The sequence below is a fragment of the Alosa pseudoharengus genome, unplaced genomic scaffold (assembly GCF_046254945.1).
Source record: "Alosa pseudoharengus isolate Yale_2024_CS ecotype anadromous, Long Island Sound unplaced genomic scaffold, YU_APseudo_1.1 YU_APseudo_1.1_scf_10, whole genome shotgun sequence".
NCBI lineage: Eukaryota > Metazoa > Chordata > Actinopteri > Clupeiformes > Clupeidae > Alosa > Alosa pseudoharengus.
The window spans coordinates 22,471,348-22,496,133 of record NW_027468565.1 but is presented as its reverse complement, the minus strand read 5'-3'; the positions used below and the strand labels follow the sequence as shown (position 1 = coordinate 22,496,133).

At 44.2% G+C, this 24,786-nt stretch overlaps 1 protein-coding gene across 1 annotated transcript; it reads right to left on the bottom strand.

Annotated features, from left to right (window-relative positions):
• Window positions 1-3,254: 3,254 nt before the first annotated feature.
• On the bottom strand, window positions 3,255-24,786 carry LOC143140266 (DNA topoisomerase 1). Its single transcript, XM_076301055.1, has 12 exons — window positions 24,706-24,786; window positions 21,254-21,376; window positions 20,642-20,829; window positions 19,804-19,948; window positions 17,957-18,100; window positions 12,654-12,839; window positions 10,274-10,342; window positions 5,047-5,161; window positions 4,586-4,713; window positions 4,235-4,329; window positions 3,733-3,882; window positions 3,255-3,357 (listed from the first exon to the last, which is right to left on the bottom strand). The coding sequence occupies exons 1-12, from the start codon at window positions 24,769-24,771 to the stop codon at window positions 3,255-3,257; spliced, it is 1,512 nt and encodes a 503-aa protein (XP_076157170.1). The 5' UTR covers window positions 24,772-24,786.

The following is a 24,786-nucleotide window of genomic DNA, read 5'->3' as shown; positions in this document are numbered from 1 at the left end:
ACGGCAACTGTACAATAGCCTAAGCCTACCATTTGTATGGAATTGTATAATACTAGTGCAGTGCCCGTTCAAACATGCCATTCCTGAAGAAAACCCGTAGCTCAATTACATGCCCACAGGTATGCCTGCTTTAAAAATAGGATGATAGGGAAACATCATTCCAGCTAAGCATTCAATAATGAATACTGAATATTATAATATATTAGCCTATAATTAATGTGGCCTCTAATAAATTTAGGCATGGCTGCATGTGACATTTCTACAGATCAGAATGACATAATGACAACTGTTTTGAGTTAAGTCTAAATGTGTATAGCTTACTGAATAACTTCCTAATGCTATTCGAAGCTTGCACATACTTTTATTTTGAGTGGTCACTATATACCCGTGTTTAATGGCGTGATAAGTGCCGTCGCTCAGTCTGCAACTTGTCTAACGTTAGCTATGTGGCATTAGCCTATCGCTCGTTTCAATTTGGGACCTTGCAGTCGGAATTGTCGTTTTAGTCAGTCTCTTGAAAATCCAAAGTAGCCTGGGCTATTCGAGTGGTCACTACATACCCGTGTTTGTTGGCGTGTTGTTGCAAGTAATCATTTTATGCAAGCAAACTGCATACAGGGAGTCTTTATTGTTGAGGTCAGGCATGATAATCATCTTGCATTTTAACCCACAAGCGGTTCCCGAGTAATCTGTTTAAATTGCGACTGACTATCATCAAAGTGAGACCAGAGCCCTTCTGGTGAGACCTAGCAGAGCCATAGACAGTAAAAGAAATGGACGAACAGACTCCGTCGTTTTCAATGGGAGGGCACTGAGTCAAATAGAACGATTTTTCAGTTGGTCCCCCCAGTACTGCGCAGACTCACACTTAACTTCGTGACGTTAGCCATCAAACTGAATCTTGTAACTCATATGATAGATACACAGAAATTCTTCTCACACTTCCTTCGCCTTCAAAATGTATGTATTATTAATATCATCCTCACCAAGTCGTGTTAATGTTGAAGCTACCACACATGATCATCTTCAAAAACAGTCATGCTAAAACAAAACAAAAAAGTTATAGCCTTGAAGCTAATCTTCTTTCCACTTTTCCGACCTACGGTCAATCCATCTAAAACCTCTGAAATGATTAGTGCCGTTTAAAAAAAAAAAAATAGGTTTACTTTTTTATTATTATTAGGTTGCCTCTGTGTAATGCTTTACCTTACATACGGTCGTGTATGCTAGGTTTTGTTTATGAGTTACCGTCATAGACAGTAAGGTGGACTGAGCTTCTTATCCAAACAATACGGTTATCTCCCTACGGCGCGAAAGAGAGATTACGTCAAAGCTAGCTTCCCTCCAACCGAACAAGCTAACCATTCTTCTTACGGGTAACCAACGTTACGGACGAGGTAGTGGAGTCTGTTTTGCCTTTGTAGTGTTTATGTAGATTACACAGAAGCTACAATATCGGCACAGGATATATGTTATATGAAGTTATGGTATTTCAAAAAAATCATAGAATGAATGTACTTCTATGGGAGTTAGCAGAGAGGTGGTCCCTCCAGCCTACGTCGATTCTTCTACTTCCGGGAATTCGCCTGCCCCCTTGAGCAGAGCCCGTTCTCTGGACCTAGCTACTGTCAGTACACGATCCATGGGGTGGAGCTCCCCTTAAACTGGTCCCCTTGGAAACAGTGCAGTGCAGCGATAAACGTCCTACGTAAATAAGCATATTTTGAAATATGCATTCAAAAATCTTCAAAATCGAGAGTGCACACCTTTGTGCCACGCGCGAGCCACATACGAAATCTTAGGTCAGTCTGACAAACGGTCAGCGAGATATGCGTGCCACAGACACACACACACACAGACACTTCTTGCTTTATAGATAGATAACCATGTTATATATACATGGCTCTTCTGAGATTCTCTGCCGGTTCCTATCCTTGGGCTTGTAAACAAATCCACATGTAGTGTCAAGGGCGCAAGCCTTGAGTGGTATTTATGCCAGTTAAAAATACAGTATAAAATACATATTTTGCAACTGTAGGGAGAACCATACCTGCGCTGGTGTTGACTACCCTTCACAATACCTTAGTTATGCTGCTATAGCATAGTGCTGTCATGGACCTTTCATGTGTCAAGCCTTACAACCCCTCCTCTCCCCTTCCCTCTCTCAACTCTCATTCAATATAGTGCCAATGATATACTTATTTAACCCGCTCTATATCCCTCTCTCCCCCCTTACCTCACTTGTGAGGTATACCATTACCACTCACCAGCCACCCTTGTGTTTGGCCCTCATCTCACCTGAAGTCCCATCCCTACAACTGCCCTATCATCGCCGATTGCTGTCCCCCTGCCAGGATTTCTGGCCCGCGCAGCCTAACGACCCACTACTTGCCTTATGACAACTCCTAATCCCCTTGGACAATTCACTTTCTACACTGGACTTTTTGAACTTTCTGACACTAAATAAGATTCATGCATTATCATACTGGATATGTAACCATCCCACCTCTTTGTAATATACACCTCATGTGGCTTTAAACACATGTTCTTTTCTATACACCTAACTAACTTATTCATTTATCATGTAAACAGACCTTAGAGTTTTTCCTCACTCCTGTTACTCATAGGGCCTTCTCTGATTGTTTAACACTCTGTAAAGCGCCATGAGACGTGCAATGTTTTGGCGCTCTATAAGTCATATTAAACTGAAATTGAAAATTTAAATTGAATTTAGTTCAGAGTGCCATCGTCCCATAGACCCCACAAAATGACAGCGCAACACTGCCAACAACTTTTGAAGAACAAGGCAATTATCAAGGATTTACATATTACATAAAATCGTACAAAGCTGGGCTGAGAACCATCCAACCCCCATTGGCAGCCCTGCTGCTGTTTAAACCTACAGTTAACTTTACCACTGGAAATAACATAATGCGGAGAGAAAATCAGCAGTGTTTGCCAACCCCAACAGTCAAAAGAAGAATTTGCAGCGTCTTTTCATGTCTTCACTAATAGCGTAGCAAGTAGATGGGATTTTAGCTTCACTGAACGACTGCAAGGCTTGCAGTGCCTTTGAACAAGCAGCTTTATTCAAAAACGTTTGAGTAAAACATCAAGGTTAAAACAAATAAAATCAACAAGTGCTAACAATGAGAAGATGTTAAAATATTGTTAAAAACATGACTTTTTAAAAACAAAAATGGCTGAACAACCAGAAACATTTGATAAAGTGCTGCATCTTGGAGAGTCCCACTTCAGAACTCAAAGTCCTTCTCCGTCATGTGGACGGCCCAGGCGAACTTGTCTCTCTGGGTCTTGTTATAGACCTTGTCCAGTGGCACATCCAAGTTCTTACACCTAAACAATGCAGCACAAAACATGAAAAATGCGGTGATTAACTACAGAAAATCAGAAATAATGCCAAACGAGTATGTTGCCATCTATCTAACTATCGTGATCTGCATTACTACTGTGTTTAAGGAATTTTACAAAACGCAAATGTTTCCATAGCTTGCAGAGAATGGTCAAGTGTGCTATTCAGCTTTGAATGCTTTACTTACTTTACTTTACTTACTTTAGACACGCTAGTCTGCCTGGCTTCTCAAGAGTGTGTGTGTGTGTGTGTGTGTGTGTGTGGGTGAAGTGTATGAAAAAGACCTTCGAGAGGATGTCTGTGAGAGTGTGAGTGTGTGTGTGTGTGTGTGTGTGTGTGTGTGGAGGGGTCATCCTCACCAGGCCACACTGATGCGTGGGTCCAGGTAGTTTAGCTTGGAGGTGCTCAGGGCAATTTGCTTGTTCTCTTCCTTGTCTGTGGCCTGCACCTCCATCCTCAAAAGCTGCTCCTTGCAGCGGGCCACGGCCTTCATCTTCTTCTCCAACACACTGGAGCACACACACACAATCACACATAAATAATACACAGAGACAGATGGAGACAGAGACACACACACAATCACACATAATACACAGTGACAGATAGAGAGACGCACACACACACACACACAGACGGATCATTTCATTCATAGTCATGTAGTTATGAACACCTGCCCTCCATCAGAAAATGTGATGCTGAATGTATTTCAAAAACAAAATATACTGTAATCTAATCTATGGCATGTCCACCATCAGTGCCTGTTTCTGAGTGACCACATGATCTCTCTCCAATCTGAATTGAAAAAACTAAACAGTAGGCACAGCGCAGCCTGTGGTATTATTCAGGTGATACTGTACTCACGTCATGAGCTTGGGGTCTGAGCTTTCTTTGGCGTCCTTCTTGGCCTGCTTCAGCTCACGTTTGGCCTGGGCCATCTGCTCCCTCCTGGTGTCAATCTGGACAAGACAAAATATAGGGTTTTCACACAAAAATGAACCACACTTCAGGACCACACAAAGGATGGCAGTTACTCTATGACCATTTAGCACACATGTGAACACACACACACGTGCGCAGACTGCACACACACACGGTTCACCTTGGTCTTTTTCTGTTTGTGATCTGATGTGTGTGTATGCCTTTGCTTTGTTCATTAATATCTCACACACTCACACACACACACGAACACACACACATACAGGTCTGGCTTACCTTAGACTGCAGATTGGCCATGGACTGGTCAAAGCTCTTGGGCGGCGCGCGCTGATGGTTACACAGGATGGCCACCGCACGGTTTGCCCGGTTGTAGGACAGGAGCTTCTCCGCCGTGCTGTCTGACACTGGAAAGGTGTGTGTGTATGCGTGAATGTGGTGGTTTGGGGAGAGGGGGGTGAGTGGAGGGGTGGAATGGGGGAACAGAGAGAAAATGTCAAAAAAGAGAAAAGCAGTGCTCAATTTTGTCATGGTTAATTAGATAAAAAGCTCTTCTCTTCTCTGCATCTGGTGTTGCAAGCGGAGTTGTAAAAATCAGTGTCGCAGAATGGAATGGAGTTGTTAAAAACAATAGAGTTGTGTCGCAGAATGGAATGGAGTTGTTAAAAACAATAGAGTTGTGTCGCAGAATGGAATGGAGTTGTCAAAAACAATAAAAGGTAAATAAAAGGGGGACCTACTGTTGGACAGCTCCTTCAGCTGCTGCTGCAGGGTGATGGAGGCGTTGTATGTTCGAAAAACCTTGGCCGTCAGTCCAGGCATCAGAGAGCTCAGGTGTTTATTCAGTGTACTGGTCTGTTGTCAAGAGAAACATGCGCGCACACACACACACACACACAGACAAGAGAGGAGTAGAGGTTAGTGTCTAATCTCATCTACACACACAACAAAAAACTCAAAGCCCATACACAAAATACGCATACACCCACCCACACCCACACACACCAGTCTTACTGACTACACAAATTGACACTAGATGGCAGTACAACTCCATGATTTTTACACCCCTCTCCGCTATCTCAGCCCACTGCCCCCCCCCCCCCCCTTCTCAGCATTCTCAGAGGAAGGAGAGAAAGACAAATGCACACTCCATATTTATTATGCCCATCATTTAGGCAGAAGGGGATTATAAAGCGCATTAGTCAACTTTTAGACTCATTTTGATGCCTTTGCGAGAGAGAGCGGGACAGAGGGAGGGAGACAGCGAGCACAAACATGAGGATGGATGTGCTCAAGCTTTGATCACTCACACACATACACACCCACCACACACCACCATCATCATCATAATCATCATCATCTAAGCTGTCAAGGCTAGCTTGCAATGAGTGCTACACTAAATCCCACAAATTAACACACATACACATATGTGCAGTCAGTCACTTTAGGACACTAGATTCAAACAGTCCACATGTGCAATTATAATGTATCTGTATATTGTCAAATCCTATAGATTTACGCATATATTACATACATATGTGAAGTGCATGTCAGCTGAGCAATGCAACAAACTAACTCCATGGCAACCTGTAGCCTAGGCCCATCAGTCCATCAACTTGACATGGCCCTTGTTACTGCACTTGACCTTTCTGGGAGTCAACATGTCACACAGTGGACATGGGACCTGAAAGCCATTGCTTCAGCTGCCCCAGGGACACTTTAGGAAGAAGAGCACTGCTGTCACTCAACTCCCACCACACTGCAGCCCAACTGGAATACATATACATGGACTCTCTCAGACACACACACACACACACACACACACACACACACACACACACACACACACACACACACACACACACACACACACACACACACACACACACACACACACACACACACACACACACACACACACACACACACACACACACACACACACACACACACACACACACACACACACACACACACACACACACACACACACACACACAAAGTGGACCACTAATAAAACTTCAACCAGGGTGAGCAGGAGGTAAAAGAGTCATTGTGTGTGTGTGTGTGTGTGTGTCTGTTTGTGTGTGCATGTGCAACACACACACACACACACAGTCACACACAGTCACCTAGTAACAGAGGAAAACATTTCCAAAGTTCTAAACATCACTGCACTGCACTCACTAAGACAACAGGACACCTGAATATCCATCCTGAGTAGAGCCAGTTATTTTAGGCAAGTCCCTCCACTCGGCCATATTGCAAAGCATTTTGGGCACTTATCGGGCATCTATTTCTGGCAGAACTGCGCATGCGCAAAGCTTCACGACACCAACCTCGTTCTAGCTGTGAGATCACAACACATGATTGGCACGATGTATTCACTTGTCCTATCTATTGGCGGAGGAAGAGGCGGAATATGTATAGACAACTGCCATGTTTGCGTTACAAACTAACCCCATACATTTCTATGGGAGATTTTTTGAATGCTGTGTCTCCTCACTAGTCTCTGGTAGAGCCCCTTGACATCTATCCTCATCTCCACTCCAGTCAGACAATAGCACACTGACCATAAACGTTCAGGGCCAGGAACGCTTATTACCTTTCACAGTCATAGTGTGACTTCCATACGCCGGGGATATGTGCTCAGATGCTTATTAAACAAACCGACTGAACGTGTCCTTCAAGAAAAAGGATCCGCCAGCAGTTTTCAGAACGTGTCCTTCAAGGCAGGATCCACACACGCCAACAACTCTCAATGCAACTATCCACCTATGCCCAGCGCTCTCCCCCCCCCCACACACACACCCTGGGGGTGTGTAATAATTCGCCATGGCCAGGCTGTGGTAGGCCGTTATTAGCGCTGGGGCAGATTAGCAGTTCTGGCAGTCCCCTCCTCCGGCTGGCCTTTTCAAACTGCCAATCAGAGCCCTGTCCTGAGCACCGCAGCCACCACACCTCAACGCCTGGACAGGCTCTCTCTCTCTCTCTTTCTGTCTCTCTCTCTCTCTTTCTGTCTGTCTGTCTGTCTCTCTCTCTCTCTCTGTCTGTCTGTCTGTCTCTCTCTCTCTCTGGAGGAGGAGGGCCAGATTGTCAACCTTGTGGACATGTTTAAAGCTTTGGTGGAATCAAGGGTTAGGGATGAATATGCTTTCTTTAAAGTTTCAGACAGTGTGGCTCATTTTTCACAGAAATGGTGTACTGGTGTACTGGTCTCCATTATTGATGGTGCCTTGGCATTTATGTGGTGATGCCATGGGGACTGGGGGGGGGGGCTATACTGTAGTGTTTTAAGGTGTTTTTTGATCCATGCAATGGTTCAATAAAAGGGGTTTTAAAAGTCAAAAGTCTCTTTCTCTCTCTTGTGGCCCAGAGGCTTATCAAGGCCTCTTGCACTAGCTTCATGTTTAGCTTCACTCACATACCCACCCCACACACAAACAAACACACACAGGCCAGAAACTTTCACTGCAACTCTCCACCCTAAGCCCAGCATGCCCTAACTCTCTCTCTCACACACCCACACAAACACACACACACACTTGTTCTCATAACTCAAGACCAACTCCATCCTTCCCTCCGTGCCTCACCTTGAGCAAGCCCTGCAGGCTTCCTGAGAAAAGACTGGCTAAGCTCTCAGTTCTCTCAGAAGCCTCTCCATCTCCCTCCTCCAACGGCTACCTAGCTATCTGAACCCTCTCTATCTTACTCCTCCACTGGCCAACTCCTCCTACCCCCTGGCCATCCCGCAAACAATATTTTAGGCTTGGCACAAGATTATGCTATCTAAAAAAAAAAAAAAAAAAAATCATATTACCCTTCTGCCTCTGTACAAAAAAAATATATAATCTTAACCGCATGGCATTTCATACATTCTAGGTGGTTTGGCAAATGCAGTACAACGCTCCAGGGGGGTGGCGTTGAAAACATACTCTTCACCGCTAACTTGGCCTGCCAAAAGTACACAGGCACAGTGCCACTTTCTCTCTGCCCATCGCTAGGCGATGCCAACTTCTCTCTCGCTGAGTGCTCCTCTCCTCTAACCCTCGGTCATATCATACAGGTAGAATCAGCAGAATGCATCGGTCCGCCACATCCTGGGGCAAACACAGAGCAGGAATCAAACTGTAATACCACACACTAATGACGTATTTCATTTAACTATTAATTATTCCACGATCGGTAAATAAACGATGGGCATAAGATGCACTCTTGCATGAGTCATCAAGGTCCCAGGAAAGAAGGAAGTTCTGCATGGATGAACATTGCTCATGTCCATTACAATCCTGTGCGAAGGCTGTCTACTGTGATCTTCTCCTGTTCCTGTGCCCTACTACACTATGCTCTCCTCCTGAGTTCTTTACCAGGCGCTATTATGCCACGAGTCCGGCACGGCTCTCCCAGATCTGACCAGAAGGGTACTCATGACTCACCTCGCTCTTCCAGTAGGACAGGCCATAACCAAACTGGCATCTTACTCCAAGTTGCCCCCTTTTTATATAGTGTTTTAAGGAGTACTGTTGAACAGTTGTTTTAGGGCCTCCACCAATCGCGTGTTTTGCGTTGCCAGCGCCCTTAACCTCATTTTCAGAGCGCTTCAGTCAAGTGTTTACCGTCTGCCAGCACGTCCTTTTTGGAACGTTGGTAACTAACTAGCTAACTGAAATGGCAGCAATCGTTCAGGCCTCAGCTCATTAAAATATGACTTAGACAGACAAAAGGAGCTTGTTAGGCATTACAATACAATAAGTCATCCCTTTACGGTTTGTTTCCACACACCTACATTTCGCGTCGCTCTCATTGACGTTGAAAGGAGACGAAATTCACCCTGGTTGGGTAAAATGAGAGCGAATCGCCGAGGCAGGCGAAACAAAGTTGGCGAACGTTTAACTTTATTCAAATGAGGATGATTCGACAACCAATCAGGTCCACGAGTTACAAAAAAGTCTGACCAAGATGGCGGTATGAAATGCATTATTGTCAATGGCTTGCGCGCACAAGAGCTGGTCTGCCGCTGCGCTTTGCTCGCTGCAAGCGCCATTTTGCCTCTTTGCCGCTCTGAAGTTCAATCATGTTGCAAATCATGTTGAACTTTGACCGGGGCACGCTGTAAGTCATTGATATTTTGCGCTGAGCCCGGGGGCAAGCACAACAAAAATCTTTGGGACGTTACCTCAACCAAGAGTAACCTAGCGGCGAGCGCAGCGCATACCGTGTACAATGTGATAGGCCCTTTAGGCTTTGTCATTTGCGCTTTGCAGAAAAAAAAAAATCCATGCCAAGGGCTTTTTTCTGCCGAAGGGTTAGCGCTGTAAACGGGGAAGCGCTGTAAAAAGTAGAAATTGGCTCCGTCGGCGCAAAAAAACCCAATTGGTGGACACGGGCCCTTAAGCTGTGACATGGTGCGAAAGAGGAAGTTGACAAACAGGCAAATATCATGTCTGAGAGGCTGTATGAAGCGAAGGATAGTTAAACAGCAATAGTGGGGAACTTTAACCCATTTACTCCTAAAATGCCTGCTAAAAACGCCTATAGAATCCTATGGCATTCTAGACTAAATAACCTTATTTCCTGAGGGTTTTCTGAAAACATACTAAAAATTGTCAACATCTACCAAAATGTCATATCTAAGCCTCTGTAGCACCTAGAAACATGAAATAAAAAGCATGCTGCGCTACGCAGCATCCAGCGGGAGGGTCAATGTTGCGCTACGCAGCATCCAGCGGGAGGGTCAATGTTGCGTCATGCAGCATCCAGCGCGAATGGGTTAAAGAAATATGTCCATGTGAATGTTAGGCATTGAGAAAGAAAAGTGACACAGAAAAATGTCATGTCTGACAGAGGGGCTGTATGAATGGAAGGGAGAAGGGATGAGGAATAGGAGTCCAAAGAAAAAATAATGTCAATGTGAATGTGACTGTACAAGGTGCTGAAAGCTGTGCAGCTCTCTAGCTGGGGACTTACACTCAGGCGGTCGAACAGGTCGTCTCCTGGCTGCTTGTTCTCCATGAAGAGCTTGAGGTTTTTGAAGACCTGAAAAGACAGAGAGAGAGAGAGAGAGAGAGAGAGAGAGAGAGAGAAAGAGAAAGAGAGAGAGATAATAAAATGACTATAACAACGTAAAAAATTGCAGCGCAATCAGCATTTTGCAGCTTTACCAGTCTTGCGTGTGCCGTGGTCAAAGTTCAATTAGGACGCAGCGCATTCCGTGTACAATGTGATAGGCACTTTAGCCAGTTTCTAAAAAATATATTCCATTTTCATGTGACCTGGCACCATTCCCTTCAAAACCCCACAGCCTCTGAACCCAGCCTCAGACTACATCCACACTATTGCGTTTTCGTTGTTAATTAAGCGACATTGGGACACACTTACCTTGACTTTTTTTTTTTTTTTTTTTTAAACAGTCCCTCTGGCGCAAATGGTCTCCATCTTATCTCATCTATCCCACAAAAGGTACAGGCTCTCTCCACTGCTGGATGTGCAATAAAAATAAAAAAAAGGGAAAACTTCCCCAAAGTTTCCAAATGAGTTACTCAGGCACTCAACCCACAATCACGTGATCCACCAGCCCGTCTCATTTACCCCAGAAACAGGTACAGCCTCTCTCCATTACTGGATTTAGGTGTGCCAGGTGTCTGATTGTAACTACAGGCCCATGACCAACAAGCCTCCATTGTAAATCGGCTGCACTTTTCTCCATTGCAGCAGGCCTTTAGAAAGACCTCCAACAAGCTTTTAATTGAGCTACAGAGAGGAACAAAGAAAGAGCGTTTAAAAACATGATCACACAGCGACCACAGCAATGTGGGCAATCTGTACCTCTCCAGTTGTCTTACCTGACAGATAGAGGGATAGAGAGGAGGGAGAAAAAGAGAAAGAGGTGTGTGTGTGTGTGTGTGTGTGTGTGTGTGTGTGTGTGTGTGTGTGGGGGGGGGGGTCCTCAATTATATCTGACATTTCCAAAAAGTCCTGTTTCCCTCGCTCCAGCTCCAAACAAAGTGGCTAAAATATGCATGGAACTAATTAATCGCAGCAGATGTGCTGCTTTTAAGGCCACTTCATTTGAATAACAATTTATCCTTCAGCTAACACAGAGAAAACAGAGATGGAACATTAACAGCTAGAAGAGGAGGAGGAAGAGAAGGAAATGAGTTGTCCTGTTGTCGAAGGTGTGATTGAGAAAGAGAGGGGTGGGTGGGGGTTGCTGGAGACATTGTAATGATTTCAATTCCTTTTTCCTGTCAAACAAAAGTAGGTGGATGATTGGCACTTCTACAGACAAAGTGCAATCACACACACAAACCATGTTTTTTTTTGTGTTTGTATGTTTCTAAGTATGGACAAGAGTTTGCATACATTAGTCTGTGTGTGTGTGTGTGTGTGTGTGTGCGCGCGCATGTGCATGCATGTGTCTGAGTGCATGCACAAACTAGTCAGCAGAGGGGTTGTCTCAAGGCCATTGGTGGTCATGTGGCGAGCTTACCCACTCTACATATGTAATTCCACTGAGAAAATTACACCTTTCTTCAATTAGGTCTGACATTTTCAAGAAGCCCGGGCGACGCTTGATAAAGCCCCTCACCCCCCACTCAGCTTCGCCTGCTCAAATAATCAGCCAACTAATTACTATCAACTGATGAGTTGCTTTTTAAATGCCCCCCATTTAAATAATTAAATCCTCTGCCAAGCAAAACACCTCAACTGGCAAGAGAAAACACTCTGTCCCCCTCTCTCTTTCTCTCTCTCTCTCTCTCTCTGTCTCTCTCTACATTCTTCTAGTGCAATAATGTAACAGAGTAAGTCATTCCTCACTCCTCCTGCAGGACTGATGCCTGCTCCTTCTCCTGTCAACCCAGCAGGGCCTGTGTGTGTGTGTGTGTGTGTGTGTGTGTGTGTGTGTGTGTGTGTGTGTGTGTGTGTGTGTGTGTGTGTGTGTGTGTACTAACTGTCCTGAGAGCACTGGGGGCAGGAGGCCGAGCTGGCCTTGTCAATCCTGACCTGTCCTGACGCCCTCAAGGTGTCTGTTTCCATGAGTCCAGCAGGAATCAGTGGAGTCACAGATTGACCACAAGTCATTTCTTAAAATCCCTTTGGGAGGGTGGTGGCAAGGTAGGTGACTGACAAGCTAGACTATGCTTTCCGGTGGAAATCAAAGGGTGTGTGTGTGTGTGTGTGTGTGTGTGTGTGTGTGTGTGTATTGGAGTATTTGTGAGTGTGAGGAGGGAGAGAGGGAGAGCGAGTGAGATTTCTTTTCTGGATTGCTGCTCAGATGAGTGTGTGTGTGTGTCAGTGCGTGTGTGTGTCAGTGTGTGTGTGTGACAGATGAAGTGCTGGGCCTCACCCGTTTGCTAACCGGGACCTTGTTGTAGTAGCGGATGCTGTCTTTACCCAGGAAGTCAAACTCCACCACGCAGCTCTCTCCATCCAGTGTGTCGTGGAGGGTGATGTGCTCCACACGCAGTGAGCAGCAGCCCACGGTGTCGGCCGACTCGCCCTCCTCCTTCTCATTACCCGCTCTCAGAGCCAGCTGCAGGAAGGACACACACACACACACACACACACACACGGCCGTGACATACACAGAATCATATTGTATATTCTTAAAGTGAGGTTTTTTTTTTGGTATGCTTGGTGTAACCGCTTCACAGCTGTTATACAGCTCTTGGCTTCCACCAGAATTAATGTCAAACCTGTTCATACAGTGTTTCCCCTAGAAATGTTTCCAGTAGCGGTGCTGTTAATCGTAGGAAGCCCCCCCCCCCCCCCCCACAAAAAAAGAAACCATTGAAAAAAATACTCCTTAAATGGTGACTTCTGGTGGATTTTGTAAAAGAAATGGACAGATTGAGTTACAAATTATGACTAACCATCAACACAAGCATTTACAAAGCATGATTATTGCAGTACTTGAACAGGATTATTCATGTTTTTCTTTCACCTTTTTCATTTACATTATTAGTAATTAGCCACTGTACAACGGTACACTGTAGGCCACTGTACAAACTATTACTATTTAGAATATACAATGCTGTGCATAAGTTAAGACATTTATTTATATAATAACATTTATTTATTTACGATACATGGTACATTAAAAAATAATTCATGTCCTATTATTTATTTAACCCATTTACTCCTAAAATGTCTGCTAAAAACGCCTATAGAATCCTATGGCATTCTAGACTAAATAACCTTATTTCCTGAGGGTTTTCTGAAAACATACTAAAAATTGTCAACGTCTACCAAAATTTTATATCTAAGCCTCTGTAGCACCTAAAAACATGAAATAAAAAGCATGCTGCGCTACGCAGCATCCAGCGGGAGGGTCAATGTTGCGCTACGCAGCATCCAGCGGGAGGGTCAATGTTGCGTCATGCAGCATCCAGCGCGAATGGGTTTTAAGGCATTAAGACAAAAGGCAAAACATGTGTTTTTATTCCTCCCTTTAGTCAATTTTAGCATGGGTGTCTTAACTTTGGTACAGCACTGTATAAACTATATAGACTTCTCTTTCATGTCATTACACTGTATTGGTGCTGTGCAAGTTGAATTGAGTGCCTGTCACTTTAATGCCGTGAGGGCCCGAGACGCTTGCTTGATTCTCACGGTTTTAAGCTAACTTAGTAGCGTTGTTGTGCATGGTGCTTAAGAATATGTGGATGAAATGAATTATGTTTTCCATGTCATTTGGTAAAATAAATGCTCAAAAACTCGAGGAAATTCTATCTTGGATTATAGGAGATAAGTGTCTTGTATCATTTATATAATTTTGGTGAGCTCTACAGGAATTACAAACTATCTCCACATGTAAATGGTTGCGTATCCTATTACTGAAATTCAATTAAACCCACCAATAGGCTAACTAGACCTTAGTTTCACAGCCTAGGTATGTTAGCAACACAGGGCTTGAAAGCATTGCCTGTATCACAAACAAAATTGAAACAATGCGTGGAATTTATCTGGGAATAGGCTACTGAAGGTAGGGGCAGCTATCTCGCTGGCGTGTTTAATTTGGTTCCTTGGTTAACATAATGTAGGCTACGTTTTCTTGCACAAAAATGCGTCTGCTATAAACTTAAACATAAACACAAACAAGCGTGATCTCCTGTGAAATCCTGACTGCGCCTTCAACGTTAGCCTACTATTATTTGTTGACATGAAACCTGAACGAACGGCAGCTGTTCCTGAAGTTCACTTGCGTCTTTTTTTATTTATTTTTTTTTTTTAATTAGGCAACTTTTTTTTGCAGTGGCGCTTGATTTCCAGCAGCGGCGCTGCGCCGCTGATGAATACATTGTAGGGGAAACACTGGTTTTATTTGGAGACTGTTTTGCGAGACAGAGACTGAGTTTGCTGCTGATATTCTGGGGATAGGCTACAACATAGCAAATGTAGGACTTTAGCCTTTTAATATATTTGCTGCATTGGATAAGTCTTTCTAGAACAGGCAAGAGCTTTCTAACCTCACGTCAGCAGCGCCGCATCACCCATATACATTAAAACAACCAGCGGATGGCGGGCGGGTGCGGTTTTGAAAATTGGTCAAAAAACTTTGGGGATGGATGGCGGATGGATGATAAGTTTTGTTATGCAGTTACGGTTGAAATAATAGCCCATCCGTGCATCTCTAGTGTGTGTGCCTCTCTCTCTCTCAGAGGGGAGGGGGAGGCTGAGGGGTCGATCAAGCATGGATTCTAAACTCTGTGGTGGATAGGATCTACAATTAGGTGTTAATTAATATTACTACGCTAGGTCGAAGTACTCCCAAGTGCTATTGCGCCACACATTGTAGTTCTCCTGTTTATTCGCTTGGAAAATCGCCACGTTTCATGTTGTGTGACCTTACACATTTTTATCAACTACTCGTGCAACTGTATTTAAGTAGGGAAAACGTGGATGTTTTTGATTACTGCCATCTTCCTCTCTCTATGGCTACGTCTGAGCCCGCTAGCATAGCAACATGCTAACACATTCGCGCCGTTCACCAGAGCGTTTGAGTGCATGTACCAACACGGGAGAGGTATGACTCAACTCGTGAAAATTAAGGTAAGAACATATATTACTACTGACATTTGGTAGCGTGTTCCTTTAACGGGAGCATTTACTGCCTGAAATATCCAATTTTGTTTACCACGCTTGGAGTTATAGTGCTGGCCTGATGGGTCGCCTATTTACGCCGTTTCAATGGCACATGAACGGTTAGACCGAGAATTCTCGTCATGAAATTACAATTCCACTGAAGCTCCAAGCGGTTGTGTACACGCAGCCTTACAACACTGTTTACAGCTCTTCGAGTCACGGTAAAATGTCATTTTTGGTACATAGCTAATTTAGATACACCTATGGTGTGGGTGGTTGCATTTCTTTAGGAGTCCGCTGTCTTGGTTTGTATAGAAATGGATATTAAGTGACACATACACGCAAGACGGTGGAAATAAGGGACCGACGGTAATAGGGGGAGTTCCGATAACTTTGTAGCCTAACTTGTGCAACTTTGTACACATCTGTTACTTAGGCCTACTTTGCTAAAAATATATATAATATTTCTGATTATAGCATAGCTTTCTCCCCACCCATTAGGCTAATAGTAATGGTTAAAAATAAATAAATAATGATAATAAAAAAAAACACACATGCTTGATCAAGGGCCCGGCCCAAGGATAGTGGGTTCGTGGCCCGTGGGCTCGGGCAGAGAATCTAAACTCTAATCTGCTGCTACTACCCCTGACCAGTCAGATCATTTCATACAGCTCCCCGTCTGACCAAATCATGTTACATGCTTCACGCTTTTACATTGACACAAAGGAAATATCTGCTATTTCTGCAGGAGGTCTTAGTTGGTATCGATGGCTGCTTTTACATTCATACTTCTCATCTCTTCTGCAATACCACTACTGAAGAGCATCTTAGAAGAGTGATCTACAAAGCCTTTCTTACAATATATTCTTAAACCTGAAATACGTGGAGGTTAAAAACGGGGGTTTTGACCCTATCAATGTAGAGACTGCTCGACTTGAAGCGGATACTTTATATTTTGGCCATGATACAGCTCAGCTGGATGCCTGCTCTGTTCTGACTGGGCCGATCATAAAACACTCCGAGATAGACTCTAAGACTTGGCAGGACATTCTAGAGTAGTTCTTCACAGGTTTCGGGTCAGACACAGGTTCTGTGGCCTATGATTATAAATTTGATTGAGCTAACATTGCTTCCACTCAAGCCAACTCTGGGACTGAGTCCAAAAGCCAGACTAAATACTGTGTGTTTGAGCAGATTAAGATCTTACCTTAAGAAGCCATATTAAAGCATTAACTAAATGACTAAAAGACAATTAGCATACAAATGACCTGAAGGCTTTGGGTGAAAAATACAATGTCCAATTTAGTTAGCATCTTAGATCATAAAGGTATGGTCACCTCTCATACGATTGCATTTATTTCAGTGTTCTGAGATTGTAGATCTGGCAGAAATACATATTTAAATATTGACTTACAAAGATTTGGCATGCTGAACACGTTTGCAATTACCAATCTTGAGTGATTAACAACTATGCCGGTTTGGCCTTTTCAAGAGTGCTTTACCACGTTTTATGGAGTTTTAGGCTGCTGATCATGAAAATCACCACCAACATTTTTTTGTGTTCAACTTGATATTGTCCCTCATAATGATAAAATGTTTTTCTTCTTGAACAAAACTTTTAAGTTTATGTCTGTTGTCCAGTGCTATCTATCTAATTCTTTATTAGTTAGGCTACCAATAGCTTGGATGAAAAGATATTCAGCCAAACGTTAATGTTAGAACACACCAAATTTGTAGCCAAATTACAAATGTCTGTAGGCCTATCACAAGCCTAATGATAAGTTTTTTTTTTTTAAATAATAACTTAAACAACATGCTTTCTCTTTTGGCAATGGAAAGTCAAGTAGGACAAAATAGGCTAGCCTACCATGCAAAATGTGAAAGAGAACCCAGGGCAATTTGTGTTCCCAATGCACAGATAATGCAAACCGTGCCACGGACTTCAAAGCGAACCGTGCCGAGACTACCTCCCGTGGTGGTCTCAGTTCGATTCGCATTATATGGGGTCTGAGTTCGGTTGGCGTGTTCACATATGCACAAAAAATGCTGAGTCATCGATCTGAGTTTGTTTAGAAGCCTGAAAGGGACCAAGTGTGAAAACACCCTAAAAAATGTCTCTGGTAGGAGGGCCACACGGTGCCAGACTCTCACTATCTGTGCTGAGGATGCTCTTGGCTGCTGAAAAGGTCACTTTATCAAGACACAATCTACTGAGCCGGCCAAGTCTCCCGAAAGCTCTAAAGCATGCAGAGGTGCCCTGGGGTTTCGACTTCGACTCAGGGGCCATCCATCTCTCCAGGGGCAAGAAAGAAGAGAGAGACTCAAAGAGATAGATAGATAGAGAGAGAGAAAGAGAACAAGATAATTGTTTGTGTGAGAGAAAGAAAGTGAAATGGATAGAAAGAGAGGAAGAGAGAGAGAGGCACAGAAAGACAAAGGAAGGAAGGATAGAGCGAGGGATGGACATAATGAGAGAAAATTAGGGAAAAACCGAGAGTGAGTAATCAAGCAACTAAGCAAGAAAGTGAGAGAGAGAAAGAGAGCTAACACCCGGTTCTATGTCACCTTGTCGATGAAGTAGAGGGCCACGGCTCTCTGGCGAGTGACCATCTGTTTGGACTTGAGATCCTCCAGGTACTGAGACCGGATCTGGCCCACACGGCTCTTCAGCTGACGAGCCACCTCATACTTCTCCCAGTCCTTCTCACCCTGAAGGACACAGCACAACCTCATCAACACAAACACACACACACAAATGTGCACACAAACATGCATATAATCACAAGTAACACACATATAAACTAACACAATCACAGTCAGACACACACACACACGTTTTTAACAGCAGACACCTACAAACTAGTTCTTTACCCCAGTCCTATTGACACACACACACACACACACACACACACACACACACACACACACACAGGAGAAAGCCCCATTTGAAAGCCGGGTTAGATAAGGTGGAGACAGAGTGCTGTGTAAAAGGTGGGCGTGTGAGATAAACGAGCGGAGCGAGAGACTGGCAGCAGGAGACGTGCGAGCAGTTGGGCTCGCGGTGGCCCATGCGCTTGAGTGATGGGCGCCCTCTTGACAGCGCCACTTCCTGATTGGATTAGGGGGCCGAGGAGGTGGGGACAGGAGAAAGACAAATGAGGTCAAAGCACCCACACACCGTTGATGATCCACAAGATGAAGTAGGACCTCTCTCTCTCCTCTCCCTCCCTCTTTCTTACTTCTCGCCCTCTCCCTGCCGCCCGACTCCCGCTCAGCCTCTCTTGCAACACTCTACCCTTATTCTGCTTGATTAAACACAGGAAACGCTCTGAAGTTAAATGTCATCAGCTTTAGAGAGAGAGAGAGAAAGAGAGAGAGAGAAAGAGAGAGAGAGAGAGAGACAGAGAGAGGGGGGGGGCTGAAGGGCAATGGAGTGGAGGAGTCAAAAAGACACGGAAAGAGGGGAGGGAAGAAGGAAGAAGGGGAAAAAAAAACACCAAATGAACACTTTTCTGGGGCAGTGAGTTACTTATGCGCGCAAACTTACTCAAGTCTTGTCAATAGCTAGCTACCATCAAATGCATTCTTGCCATCAAAGTGGCTTGGATTTAATCTGAGGGCTTTCTAAAGTCTTGCAAAGATAAAGCCAAGCTCCTCAAAGCTTCTGATCTGTTATGGCCAGTGGTGCATGGGAAGCAGCTAGCCAGAGAGGAGGGATGAAGCGCCTTAGGGAAGGCAGCGGAACAGAGCAATGCTGCACAGCAACTTGTGGTAAAGTGGTAGGTAGGTAAATAATGTGTTTCACTCGAGCACAAACACTATGAAATCTTGCACAGAGAGGCAGCAAACACAAAAATGAAAAAAATAAATAAAAAAATGACCTGAACAATGACCTGAAGTTTGCCGGCCTTTCTACATTTCCAACATTCAATCCAACACAACACATCTCATAGCAATTAACTCCACACAAAGCTTCACACTGGCTAACAGGAGTGCTGCCTGCCTATTTCTCTGCCTGCCTGTCTGTCTGTCTGTCTGTCTTTCTGCCAGCGTTCTCACTGTCTGCCTGCCTGCCTCACTATCTACTGCCTGCCCGTCTGCCTGCTTGTGTGCCTGTCTACCGACTCATCTGCCTGTCTGTCTGTCTGTCCAGTGTTTCCCATACAATGACTTATTTATCGCGGCCCACCACTAATATCAACATTGACCACCACACAATGATTTTCCAGGTTGTACTAAACTGTGCTTAAATCTGGTAAGAATCATAACCACGCTGTGCTAATTTGCTAAAAACTGCTGCATTCAAGTTAATTCTGCAAACCAACCACCACAAATGGAATTAAATTCTCTGGGAAACACTGCTGTCTGTCTTCCAGCGTCTCACTGTCTGTCTGTTCTCTCTGTTAACTCACCTTCAGCTTGGAGTTAGCGTTGAGCATGATGTATTTGACCGATCCCTGGACATTCTCAGTCCAGCTGACCAGCCAGGTCACCGTGTTGTCATGGCGAACCTCCTTCCACCGATGGCCTGCGGGTGGTTCTGGGATACGGGAGTCCCTGTGGAGACAGCTGGAAGTCAGTGCAAGGTGCCAATCAACACCACAATCACGAAACCCAGGGAGCACATTTACTGATGGAAAGGTATATTGTACAGCAAGTCACTTTGACGAGACTCTTACTGAAGAACTAATGTAAATGTAACCTAGGGTCTTTTTTGATGCAATCATAGTAGTGCCCCTAAAACTCCCATTCAAAAGGCCATTAGACCCGAACGAAAATACAATCTTAAAAGTGGCGCTTACGTCGTTATTATGCTTTTAAATGAAAGTTTGACTCGGGTACATTCACAAAAAGACCCTAGGACAGATATGCTTTAACCCTAACCTTCTAACCTCACTATGCTGAAATACTAACTAATCATTTGAACCCATTCGGACATCTGCTCTGTGCCGTATCCCAAAGCTAAACATCTTTCTAACTCAAACCAAACCCCAACTTGAAAACCCAATCCCAACTTGTAAAATTTGTAATGTCTCATTCCATCGAACTACAGATCCGCTACCCGATCTAGAAAAATTATAGTTCGATTATAGCCGATAGAGGGCTGCGAAGTGAATGCAGAAGCGTCGTTCACCCTGTTGAACCACTGAAACAAGTTTGGAAACATTATTTTAAGGTACAAAACAACTCTTTGGTGTTGCTTTAAAAACATAGGACCATGGTAATGCTTGTGTTTGTTTTGTCTCTGACCTGCTGCAGTTGATGATGACATCCTCCGGCTGGATCCTCTTCTTGAGCATGCCCATCTTGGGGTGCTCGCCGCGGCCACGGAACAGACCTGGCGGCTCAATCTTGAAGTTGCCGATGCGTTCCTTATGGTGGTCCAGCAAGCAGAAACCAAAGTCGTCCACAATCTTCTGATTGGCGTCCTTGATCACCTAGCATGGGCGCAAATGTGGCACAACACAAGTATTCTGCTGATTTCTACAGTCCAATACTCAAAGAAATATACAGAGCCTAAAACATGAACATGTATTTTGCAAATGCGTGTTGTGTAGACTCTTTTTTTTTAATTATCAAACTTGTTCAAACATTCAATTTAAAGCATATCAGATCTCTTTTGTTCATAAATAAAAAACAATCAATTTTTCACTGAGACAGTTTTCTTCTGAGGTGCTCTAGTCTAATTCACTGTCATTGTGTTGTATTTTGATAGGTAATTATGCTGGCAATGACAACACCACTGGACAGCTGGAACTATGTCTGTACATTAGCAGGGCTAATTCAATCCTGTTTGGAACTGCTAATGCACTTTGTTCTGTCTGAATGGTCAATCAAACTCACACACACACACACACACACCTGTTTTTCCTCTTTGGTCATGTTCTTCCGAGCTTCCACCTTACTCTTGTGCATTGCATGGAGCTCTCCAAAGTCACACTTGTTGAGATCAGCAATCAGTGTCCTCTCCTCCAAGTTCATTTCCTGATCACACACACACACATTTTTGATGAAAACTATATTGATTCAAAGGACCCAACTAAAAACTCTTACTCAAAAGACTTTTACAAATACTTTGGAGGTCTTGACAGCCTTAAAGGGACACCAGGCAACGTTTTCGTGTTAATTAATCATCTTCGTAAGTCGGTATATGGTTAAATTACTCATTACGGGGCGAATAAAGGCTCTCTCGCCCGCCCCTACTGCCTGTAGGAAGAATATCCCACTTGCAAGTTCGGTGTATCCTACCCGCCGACCGAAGCAGGATCAGTTTACCGCACAGAGGCAGGCTAACGAAACGCTAGAGATTGTTGCAAACGTGTGTATAATGGCAGAGCCGGCGAAGAAGCAGCGAAAACCCTTGACGGAAGACGCAAAGAAAAGGAAAAGAGCTTCAGACCGAGCAAGGGGGAGTTTCGTAGAGAAAAAGCCTTTAATTTTTTTGAAAAAGCCTTTAATTTTTTTGTGGTTGCCAGGAAACATGGATGGGCAGCTAGCTGGGCAGCTGCCATTACCTAGCATGTAGAAATAATAAAAAATGGCAGCCTACTGTGTGATTGGGGCATTCAGAAATAAAAACCTTCCAACAGAGCAATTACAGCCTGGTGAGAGGACTACCGGTCGGCCACCCTGGGAGACAGGACTGAAATAGGCCTTTCTATGCCCTTATTCTGGAAAAAAACGTCTGCTGTTTGAACACTATTTCTGACCTTGTGTATTGGCTATGGCTGGGCAACTGGGGCTCCAGGCGCCCAAAGTTCCCTCGCTCAAACAAAGATAAATGTCACGATGAGACTGGGAATCAGGGTTTGACAATCTGGCACTGCTCTTTACACAGAAATCAGCCACAAAATAGTAGGCTTTCCTCCTAACCCTTCCCATAATATGTTAACAGCAAAACTACACCCTCAAAGTAGTTCCCAATGAGGGTGTAGCACCCACCTGGGTGATGCGTAGCAGCCATTTTGTGCCAAGACACTCATTACACTACACCCTAGCTTCAGGAGGAGAGTGAAGGAATCAATCAGTCAATTACACAGGGGTGGGGGGGATTAGGTGTTAACGGCACCACTCACTCCTCACAGATCATTTCCTTGTTTGAGCTGCAGCTCATCACATCCTCACACCTTGATACAGGTAGACGGGAGGCTTCACCTGTGAGAGGGAGTGACTGTTCCAGTCTGTGCCAGTTCTATCTAGAGATGCTCTCTCTCTCTCTCTCTCTCTCTCTAGTGATGGCAGTAGCGTCGTCGTCGTCTCTGTGTGAGTGATGACGGGGCAGCCGGTGGGCGGGGACTGAGGCAGCGAGGCAAGGCGAGGCTGCCTTGTTATAATAAAGCAGTTTAATTGGATTTGTTCGCATGCGGGGAGCGAGTTGTCTGGATTAGCATATCAATGCCTTTACACAAATCGTATTTTCAAGAGCATTGAGCATTAACCAGCACGAAATTAATTCTGCATGATATGCCTCTGGGCTTGGTAGGGTGCGCAGTGGGTGAGAGAGGGAGCACCCCGCCACCCCCACTCCACCCCTTCTACTCCTCCCTCCCGAAAAATGTACCCCCCCCCCCACCCCAATATATCTCTCCCCTAGCAAATCCTCAGTCATCTCACTCTGCAGTTTAAGAAGGCAGATTACCATACTACAGGAGGAAAGAGTGGCAGAGCACAGAAAGCTGGCAGCTGCACACATAAGTCATCCCTCAGGAGAGACGTGGAAAGTAAGGCTGAGACAGAGGACTTATCTCAGGAGCGTTCCTGTCCCCCATCCTCACACTCATACCCTCAAGGGTGAAGTTTTTAGCTTCCTGTGTCAGACAGACACTGAAGGTCAAGGTGGGATCATCTAATTAATCTGCCACAGTGCAGGTTGCAAAGCTAAATCGTCATCACCTATAAAACAGGTGTGTGTGTGTTTGTCTGTGTCATCACCTATAAAAGGCTCAACATGAATAGTCGAGCCTATAGGTGCCTCTGAAAGCATTCAGTCAGGAGGATGCTCTTGGTCAACACAGCAACCATACATCCACTGAGAGAGAATCAACCAATGCAGGGCTCTACACTAACATTTATTTTCAGGAGCACTTGTGCGCCCAAGTTAAAAAATTTAGGAGCACAGACAAAAATTTGGGCGCACAGTCAGTTAAGTCACATTAAGAATGACTGACAACATTTAGGCTACAGGAAACAGGATTTTAAAGATCAGTGCCTACTTTATTTTCAGTCTGTTCTATTTTCCTACATTTTGTTAATGTAAAATAATGTACATCAAGTATCCTGCCAAATGTAGGCTAATTTATTTATTTGTGAATCCATCTAGGCCTATAGCTTAACCAAATATGCCCATGGTGACCTATCTGACTGCATACTGCCTAATACTACTACTACAGTCCATTTTCTCTTCCACAAAACCCAACATAGGCTAATCAAGGATATATGTTTTATACTTTTAGTTTTTATTTGAAATATCTGCATTGATAGGGGCAGTAGGCAAACGTTAGGCCTACTTTCGTTTTGCACTTCAGCTTGTATTCGGTGTAAACAAACAAGCATGCGTGGAAGCCTGGAGTTGTCAGTAGCGTTCTACCTTTGAATAAAATGGGAGTATTATGGGAGGCTACTTTTGTGCCGGTTCGCTACAGCTATATTTTGCATATTGCAGCCAATACGTCAACTGGGCTGAAAGGCATGTAAGGTTACCTTTCCTTCTATCACTGCATTCTCAGAATCTCATCCTGTTCCTCCTATATCCAATGAATTCGGTGGATAGAAGAACTAATTTCTTCAATCTTTGCATCTTGGCTGGCTAGTCTAACTTTCCGCTTTTTCTGCGCGCTCTTGGATTTGATAGAAGCGACTACTAGCGAGTCACAACGCGAAACTGCTAACGTTGATGGGAGGTGTAGTTTTTATGCTGCATTCGCGACGTGATTCTATGGTTTGCACCATTAATGTTTCTCGATGTTGCGGTGTATTTTGTAGACAAACATTGACATGGTTAGAAGTCATTCGCACCAGTGCGCCTAAATATTTTTTTTGCACTCGCACGGCATCATTTTTACTCGCATGTGCGAGTGAAATGGGCGCACTGTAGAGCCCTGCAATGGCATGGTTTGCTCAATATTCTATCATTTATCATCGAGATGCATTTGGGTTCTGACTAGAACATCAAATAGCATTTTTGATTTTTGAAAAGTTATTTACGGTTGGAGAAACAAAAAAAGTTTTTGTTTGTTCATTTCATTCTCCATTTCCATGGCAACCACAGAACAGGAGTGGAGCGGGAGCTGGATTGGCTCCCGGCTGAGACTCACCTTCCTCCAGTCCCTGAAGAAGTTGCTGCGAAACACCTCTTTTGTAGTGTATTCGTGGTCCAGCATCTGGGCAAAGAACAG